General features: G+C 41.1%; 1 protein-coding gene across 2 annotated transcripts in view; it reads left to right on the top strand.

The window, feature by feature from the left end:
* The window catches only part of gli2a (GLI family zinc finger 2a), a 105,688-nt gene extending 96,291 nt beyond the window's left edge, over nt 1–9,397 (top strand). The window contains exons 12-15 of one of the 2 annotated variants that reach the window (XM_055230356.1): nt 1,396–1,560; nt 2,127–2,408; nt 4,772–5,132; nt 5,446–9,397. In XM_055230356.1, coding sequence (XP_055086331.1) covers nt 1,396–1,560; nt 2,127–2,408; nt 4,772–5,132; nt 5,446–7,583 — 2,946 coding nt within the window. In that variant the 3' untranslated portion in view covers nt 7,584–9,397. The remainder of the gene's footprint in view (nt 1–1,395; nt 1,561–2,126; nt 2,409–4,771; nt 5,133–5,445) is intronic. The other variant, XM_033986901.2, reaches the window with a different exon arrangement.
* Nucleotides 9,398–9,708: the final 311 nt, after the last annotated feature.

Below are 9,708 nucleotides of genomic sequence, written 5' to 3' on the forward strand. Positions count from 1 at the left end.
GAGTAAAAGTACACTCCTAATGCTAAATACTCTGAAAAGTATGTGTGGTTTTACTATAAGGAGGCAACTAGCGCTCCAGGAACTGAACCTGTGACCTTCGAGCTGTGAGGCTTGAAGTGTTAATCGCTCTGCCACCATTTAACCAAGTTTAATCTTTGAAAAATACAATAATCTGGACAAAATTACTACCACATGAATCAGACTGTATTTCTTAACAGTTACTCACTAAAATAATTTAAATACATTCACTTTTGATCACTATTTTTACTTCTACTTGAATATTATTATCTGAAAGTTATTATATCTGCACAAACTCTTCTCCTACGTCTCTTTTAATCTTCTCTTTTGAGGTGGAATCTTTTAAATTTACAAAAATCTTTGGATCAACTTGTATTTCTTTTCATTTGAAGCCTCCACAATGACAGCTCAGAAGGAATACCAAATTATAGCTTGTACCGTGCACCAGAAACAACAGACTAAACAGAGCCCCTATTGTCTCTAAGCCTCACACTTTAGTTTAGTTTTTGCAGATAATAGGCCCCTTTTTACCCCGCATTTGGCTTTGTGTGGCACGGCACAGTAGGCGGGCACCGGGCCAAGGCTAGATTACATTTAAACAGCAGTCGCCAACCAACCAGCTGGGCATAAACAGAGCGGGGATGTGCCGGTGCCATCGAGTATGTTTACAGGCGGGTGGGCACGCTACTGTTTCAGATGACATCGTGTAGGGTTGTGTCTTCATTTAGTTGACTCAATTTTTTATTTTTTTTTTTTTGTCATTTTCACCAAAATAAAAAAATTATAAAAAATAAACAGGGAACAGGTGGAGACTAGATCCAGGTTCCACTTTTCAGCCTGTCCATATAAATTACAAACTCAACTCAGTATAATTTATCATAGCTAAAATATATTCTGTGGTTGAGTGAAATAATTATGGAGGCAGTTGATTAAATTTGCATGGCATTTTTGTTGACTAGAACTACACTTTAAAAAAAAAAGTATTGTATTGTATATGTAAATTTCACTGTATGATATTGTCACAATGTTTATTTCACAGTACAATATTTTTTTTGAGAAATTGTGGAGATGATGAGATGATGCTACTTTTTCCATTAACAAGCCTTTGGTTCTATGTTAGTGACCATATTCCAAAGAACTACGATAGAAAATGTTCTTAAATTAAATTATTTCTTCATGCTGTCTGCACTGAAGTGTTAGAAAACATCATGGCCTATGTGGTTCCATCTGTGTTTCTAACTGCTGCTGCAATAAAACAACACATTTAAGCAAAGAAGCTTGTAATTTGATAATACCTTTGACTTTACGATGTCACGATATTTCAGTTATTGTTACATCAATTATAAATAAACAAATGTATTCTCCATCTCTTTGCAGTTTGAGGGCTGTGCCAAAGCGTACTCTCGCCTGGAGAACCTAAAGACCCACTTGAGGTCTCACACCGGAGAGAAGCCCTACGTCTGTGAGCACGAGGGCTGCAACAAAGCCTTCTCCAACGCCTCGGATCGGGCCAAGCATCAGAACAGAACACACTCCAATGAGGTACTTCAAACCATGTACTTTTACACAACTGGTACTAATGTGTTTTGTTTGAGTACATTTTCAAATACTAGTATTAGCACGCCGTGTTTTACTTCTGTTTCAGTGATATTAACAGTAGGCAAGGCAAGTTTATTTGTATAATGCTTTACAGAATTAGCAAGACAATAAAATCACAATACAACAAATCAAATCACAAATAATGATCATAAAATTTACATTAAAAGAGAAGAGTGCAGAATAAAAACCTTCATACCTTCAGTCATATGCACAGCTAAACAGAACCATTTTGGGCATGGATTTAAACAGTGTCAAAGTGTTACTATGTTTTAAAGTTATTAAAAAAAAAAAAAATTACATTGCGATTTTTTTGTTACTATTGTTCTGTTTGGAGATGCTCTGGTTATTCATTCACTTGTTTCCTGTTAATGTTGTTTAATTTGTTATTGACCAATGACTAATAACAATAACTAACTTTCGCACTCTTTTACTGCACAATTTGACTGAACTCAACTAACCCACCTACTTCTATAAATACTGTCCTAACAAACTCACTTCTTCTTTATTAGAAACCCTACGTGTGTAAGATCCCAGGCTGCACCAAACGCTACACCGACCCCAGCTCTCTTCGAAAACACGTGAAGACGGTGCACGGACCCGAAGCTCACGTGACCAAGAAACAGCGCGGTGACGTTCCTCCGAGACAGCAGCCACCGAAAGGAAACGGCGAGAACGAAGTCAACGCCAAACACGGCTCTAAGGGCGGAGATGGGAAGACGGACGGCAACATCACCTCTAGAGGCGGGGAGGACTGCCTGCAGGTCAAGTCCATCAAGACAGAGAATTCTATGGTTAGTGCCAAATGATTTTTTTTCTTTGCTTAACTGCTAATATAGATTTGGTGAAAGTTTTGTTGTAAATGTTAAAGTTACCACCTCCCTCAGCCTGCAATTAGTACAAATAAACATATGAAGAAAGAGTACTGTAACCAAAAGCTATAGAATATGTAGACATGTACCGGAAACCTGAACAATAACAGCTGAAATACTTTTACATCTTTGTTGAAATTGTTGCTATCTTCAGGAAAGGAATTTTAGCTTTTAACATGTTTAATTTTACCATTGTGTAGCATCACATAAGTGTAATAACCAAGTGGTATTAGTACATAATATAATACTTAATACCAAAGCTGCTATTATTAACACTAGCACATCCTACAAATTGCTTTATTTCACTCAATATGATACATTTAAAAGTACTTCTAGACTAATTTTAAGTATTTGATGGTTCTCAACAAAGCTATCTAAAAAGCTACAGAGTACATTTCTTGTTTAACCAACTAACTTAACAGTTTTCCTTACTGCATCCTTCTAACTTACCTAAAACTTGCTACTATCTTTTCTATTTAACTCTCCTCATGGACAGACAACTCTAAGGTGAGCTTCTGAAATTTCAATTTTCACTTTCACTTTTCACATTTCTCAGCATGAAAAACCTCCACCTAATTTCATTTTCATATTTTTTTGCATGTAAAGTTGCAAACCTATTTTTGCCCTCCATCTTAGACATTTTCTTTCTGTCTGGAAGATCACATTGGCCGTAGCCTTTGCTGTCGGCCGACGATAAAAGTCATCGTCACATTAATATTGAAGAGCTGCGACGGTTTTAGCCACTGTGCTGATTCTGCTGAACAAAATGGTGCCAACATCAAGCTGTGATCAAGACTTAAGTGGAGCCAGTTTGAATTAGTCTTGTAGCTGGACTGTTGTGCGCAGAATTCATCTATTATCCACTTGTTTTTCTGTTGTTAATAAGTCAGAGTCTTCTATAATGCATGTGATTATGGCCTACATTGGTTAATACAAAACACATCACAGTCTGAATAATAAAACTGCTAATTATTTAATCCTAAAGCAGCATAAAATAGCTTCTCTGGATGGAGGCCGGTCACTTTGATCATTGTATTTTTTCAATTCTTTATATATTTTTAAATATTATCGTCCATTTTTTATCTAGGTCTCCTATTCAATTTAGTGATGATAAGTTAAATGGATTTACCAATTTAAATATGTGATACATTGTAAGGTATTAGTTTGAAGCTCTATAATTGGTGGGGTGAAATTTACCCAAATTAAATCAATCATTTATCAGATGTGGAAGACAGAAATTGTTTTCAGATGGGGACCAGGGCCAGTAGCAATTTTTTTTTTTAATCCACAATATGTGACTGTCAAAAAATGATCAGTCTATGTTTATGTTTGCCATTCATCAATTATACTTACCATAAAGATCCTATATTACACAAAATGGATTCTTGTGAGCTTTAAGTCATGTTAAAAACACACCTGGAGTTGTCTTTTGTTTCATTCACACGTGTTTGAGTAATATTTTATTATCAGTCTGTCTACATCTCTTAAGCTCAAAATGCTCTGTTCCACCTTGTGATGTCATGAAGTGGTAGTTTTCAAGTTAACAGCTACCTTTTACATTTTGTTCAGTAGAGATTAGAAGTTCCAGGGCTGAAATCATTCAAATGATTCTAATGAAGGCACATTGTATTACCACATGACATCACACAGTGGAACAGAGTGTGGTCCATTTGAGAAACGAACACAGCCTAAATAACCAGGGTTTGTGTGTTAAACGTGTGAATGAAACCAACCTCCAGTTATGTTTGTATGTTTTATAATCCACAACTGGCCTGTCCTTTTTCAATGTTTTTTTTATCTGAATGCTTTTAACTGTATGTTCATAAATGTTGATTTTAACTGTCTGTAAATTGTATATTATATTGTATTGTAAGGTGACCTTGAGTTCCCAGAAAGGCACCCTATAAATAAAATTTATTATTATTATTATTAAACATTTTAATATAGATCAGAAAATAGCACTATATAGTCCTAAAATTGTATTGTTCGCCAAAGTGGATTTTCACCATCATTTTCAACATCATTCATTCAATTAAAGCTTAACAATCAGTAAATAAGTTTATATAAAGTCAACTGCATTTAAAAGAAATGCACAAATACATTCCATTAGTGGTTATTTAACCCACTGATTGCATCCAGCATATTTTGTCAACTGAAATATCAACTGATCAGCATTCATTTGACTCCATCATTGCCAAGAGCAGAGTTGTATATGTACAAGAACATCAATTTCCTCATGTCGGTTAAGCTTGTGTTCTTTTTTTTTTTTTTTACTTTCTCTGCAGACGTATCAGTCCAGTCCTGGTGGCCACTCGTCATGTAGCAGTGAGCCGTCACCTCTCAGCAGCACCAACAACAATGACAGTGGAGTAGAGATGGCCATGCACAGCGGGGGCAGCTTCGGAGACCTGAGCGCCCAAGACGAGGGCCCCATGATCGACTCCACGGTCCAGGCTGGGGGCCAACACGCTGGGGTGGGCCTACAGTTGAGGAAAGCAATGCCCTATGGTTCGGTCACTATCAAGCTTGAGAATATCAAAAAGGAACGGTTGAAGACGGTGAGGGACTCTTGCCCCTGGAGCAACTCTGCACCACAACCTCCACAAGGCCAGCACAACACCAAGTTACCGCCCATTCCTGCTGTTGGTAAGTGGAATAGATTGAATGTGTGTGATAAGTGGGTTGTTCTCTACATTTTGTTTAGAACTAACGACGGTGTCATGCAAAGAAACTATTTGGTATTCTGCATATTTTGACTCTTACTTTGTGAATAGGTGAATGCCCATTAATTCATTTTCTTATGGTACAATATGAATTGGTAGGACTGAAAAATTATATCGGGACTGTACAATATTTAGAAAGAAATCTAGTTGTGATTGCCATCAGATTTGTGATTATGTCATTTTAACTTCTTTGTCCATGTTGACAGAAAATCTAACCTATACCTTTTATTTTCCAGGTTCCTTGCTGGAGAACTCCAACTTCATCAACAACCTCAGTGGCCAGTACCCAGGCCAGCGCCTCACCGACCCATCCTGTGAGGTGACCCTCCTGAACCAGTTGAATGAGCGGCGTGACAGCACCACCAGCACCCTCAGCTCAGCCTACACCCTCAGCCGCCGCTCCTCCGGGATCTCCCCATGCTACTCCAGCCGGCGATCCAGCGAGACGTCCCAGTTTGGAGTGAATCGCCACAACAACATCAGCTCTGCCGATTCCTACGACCCCATCTCAACTGACCTTTCGCGGCGGTCCAGTGAAGCTAGCCACTGCGGAGGAGGAGCTGGGAATGGAGGTCTTCCGAGTTTGTTAAGCCTCACTCCAGCACAGCATTACCGTCTCAAAGCGAAGTATGCCGCCGCTATCGGAGGCGCTCCACCAACGCCTCTTCCCAACATGGATCGCATGAGCTTGAGAACGCGCATGGCACTTTACAACGACTCTCAAGAAGGCCAGTCCCACTCCTTCCACCAGCCGACTTCCGGAGCTGTCCCGCGAAGGTGCAGTGACATCGGGTACGGCCACCAGAGCATGATGCCCCACGAAGTTCCCAACAATCTCCCACGAAGAGCCAGTGATCCTGTCCGCCGCTCAGCCGGGGATCCGCAAGCCTTCCCGAGAGTCCAGCGCTACAACAGCATGAACAATATGAATCCGATGGATCTTCAAGATCGCCATCAGGGATTGGCTCATCAAGGCTACACTCGCTCCGATGGTAGTCTACAGCGATACCCCTTCGCACCACGACCACCCAGCATCTCCGAGAATGTAGCGATGGAGAACATGGCCATGGACGGTGCCATGGCTGGGATGGAGCATAGCGGGGAGGATGACATTGTCCTTCCAGATGACATGGTGCAGTACCTCAGGTCACAAAACTCGGGTTCGACTGGGCAAAGTTCAACCTTCCATACCAACAACCATTCTCAGGGCTACCAAGGGAGCATGCCCCCTCCTCCTGCATCTCACTACTCTCAAAGGAGGATGGCTATGGTGGACACTGACATGCAACCGTGCCATATCGCGAACTCACAACAGCCACTAGCTCATAACATGAACAAAAACAACATGCCAGTGCAGTGGAACGAAGTCAGCTCGGGGACTGTGGATACTACGGACAAGCTATCCAAGCAGCAGCACCCTCTCAGGGGGAATCTTGCAGTCGTCCAGCAGAGGCACAACATTGGGTCCTTCCAGGCAGGACAGGGGCTGAGCAGCAACCAGCAGGGGGTGCCAGTGAGCCAGAACATGTCCATGCAGGGATACTTAAACCAGAACGGCCAACGGCAAATAAGCCAACAGCAACAGAGGCAGTGCAGCAATGTGAACCTTGGCGAACAGATGAGTCCTCAGCAAGGGTTTGGCCAAGAAACCATCCCCATATCTGGCAGCACTAGCATGAGAGCTAACAGGAATGGTGTGGAACTGCCAAACTACAGGGCAAGGACTGACGCTTATCCTCACGCGAACCAAGCAAACGGGTACAGCGCAGTCCCGCAACAGCCAAATATGAACGGAGTAAGAGTTATGATGCAACCAAGACCTCCAACAGAGCCCAGAACAAGGCACGCTGGACCTGTAGCGAACAGGATACCCAAGATGGAGATGAGTCCATGCCGAGCAAATGACACCTCCGAGGCTAGCCCAAAACGGCCTAGCGGTTCTGTGGTCCATAATTCTGAAAATGTATTTTACACCGGGCAGATCCACATGTTTGAACAGGCAAGCTTCGACGCCCCAATGTCTCCCCAAGCTCCTGCCAACAACACAACTGCTCCGGGCAACATGGCTTCCCCGGGGGTAAACCAGGTATCGAGCAGCACTGCAGACTCTTCGACCAATGGGGCAGCAGAGCACGCCCAGATTGACTTTGACACCATGCTGGATGATGGGGACCACTCCAGCCTCATGTCGGGTACTCTCAGTCCAGGGCTTCTGCAGAGTCTTTCCCAGAATTCCTCTCGACTCACGACCCCCCGCAACTCGGTGACTCTGGCATCTGTACCGGCAGGGATTGGCAACATGGCCATTGGAGATATGAACTCCATGCTTACAGCGCTGGCAGAGGAGAGCAAGTTCCTCAACATGATCAGCTGAGAGCAACCGCAGACCTCATCCTTCCATCCAGTCTTAACTTTTGCTATGTCAGGATTATATGAAAGAAAGCACTGACTGAATATTTGTGAAACTTTTTGATATTGTCCATAGACTTATGCTTGTAATATGTACTTTATATACTACAGTGAAAAGTATAGTATAGGCTTAAGAGCATCATCCTCATTTGTTAAAAAGCCATACTTTTTAGCTCCAAATATACACATGATAGCCAGGGATATATAAACACTTGCAGATCCATTCAGTATTTGCCAGAGAGGCAGTCCTTTATAAAGTGGTGCACTGAAAGCATTTCACAGCGTGCCTTGCTTATGACATCAAGGTTTAATATGGGGAAAAACTACCAGGAAATGGACATATGTAGATAACAGATATTTTCTCATGAAGACATTTCATGTACATTTATAGATTTTTACTGTATGGTACTGTGTTTAAATTATATTTGACTTACAGTAAAATGTTTAAACTATGGCTGTCCATGTGGAGCATCAGGCCTTTTGGCTAAAGCTTGTTCTATATACACATATTGTACTATGTATAATATGGTAAGAGGTGTTTTCCCAGTGGAATAGGTTTCTTTACCCTCATACTTTGGGCAGACCTTTGAATGTGAAAGGGACTTTTGCATATCATATATTGTTGGTCCCAGAAATGGCATTTAAGTAAGAGAAAATTGTAACTGCCATTTTTACAATTTGTGCACACTTAAGTATAGTGTCATCACATATTACAGCTGTCAATGGAGTAGTAGGCCTATTTGTAACAAATCAGTATTTTGTAAACTCGGTTCTATTAGATACATATACTGTATACTTTCATAAATGTGTAAGTAAGTATAGTAGTAGTCAACGCATTTCTATTTGGAAAGAATGACACATTTTATATCATGTTTTGCTGTAAATGGGTGCAGTAAACCCTGTTCCTGATGTTTAGAATGGGCACAGCCCTAATGGTAAGACAGCCGTAATGGGCAATGTACCTCACTGCATTGTTTATATGATTGAGTAAATCCATGTCATTAACTTTGTGTGTATTACTCCCAGGACTTTTATGTATTTGCAGTGTTCACTGGGCCCATTTGCAGCTAATGACAACATAAAGTGTCGGCTCCAGTCACTTTCTCCAAACTAGGAGTTAAAATACTACTGTGTAAAATGCCCTTTCTCAGAGTGCCTATTTACACAATATTGATGTTATCGAAGATTAGTTGGTGCATGTGATCAAATTGAAGCAGAATCTTGAGTAATTACAATGTAAATGTAGCCCTGACAGCCCTAGTTTAAACACGTGGTTGTACAGCATTCTGGTCCACTGATGTTAAGTGCTTTTTGATCATGGCCAGGGCTCGGGGGGGGACCGGCAGTGTTGAATCTACCCTCCGGATCAGAGGCATCAGCCCTCTGTGGTCTCATCTCACCAGGGTAAACATGGAGGAGGACAAGACTGCGCTGCCATCACTTCCAACCTTGTATGAGACGAACAGCATTCTCTGAAAGAATATACAAGTACCTCTGTGTGTTCTTGGGCCCTAATTACCACATCCTAGACCCCCCCTCACCCCCTCGACCCCCTTTCCCTCTCTCCCCTGGGCGTACCACGGGTCCACCAGGAAGTGACTTTGATTTTGGACAGGATCTGCCAACAAGCCCCTCAGATTTCTTCATGTTTGATGAATTTCTAAGTAGCCTTTAAAAGTGTTTGTATGTATGCTGCCATCCACTTTTACTGCGTGTGGCTTGAGTGACTGTGTACATAGCTTTTGTACATTTCAAATAAACTATCCTCTTTGTTCTTTTAAATCTCTTGTGTTGAGTTGTGTCTTTTTGAAATTAGTGAGAACTCCAGAAAGCACATTAAATCAGACGACCATTTTGATGAGAAAGAAACTTGTTCAGGTGGATACATTTTTAGCTGTTTCACAGTATTTGCTCTATCTTACGATATATATGTATGTATATAATACATTTGAGGATATGGGTTTTATTTTAGATCAGTTTTCCTGTAGATAACGCTCACATAGTATGTAATGATTAATGTTAAAACAGACCTATAATGCAAAATCAACTCAAAGCTTTTAACTATGTTTCCGCTCCCCAGTTACTCACCC

Source organism: Periophthalmus magnuspinnatus, chromosome 21, assembly GCF_009829125.3.
Source record: "Periophthalmus magnuspinnatus isolate fPerMag1 chromosome 21, fPerMag1.2.pri, whole genome shotgun sequence".
In the NCBI taxonomy this organism is placed as follows: Eukaryota; Metazoa; Chordata; class Actinopteri; order Gobiiformes; family Gobiidae; genus Periophthalmus; species Periophthalmus magnuspinnatus.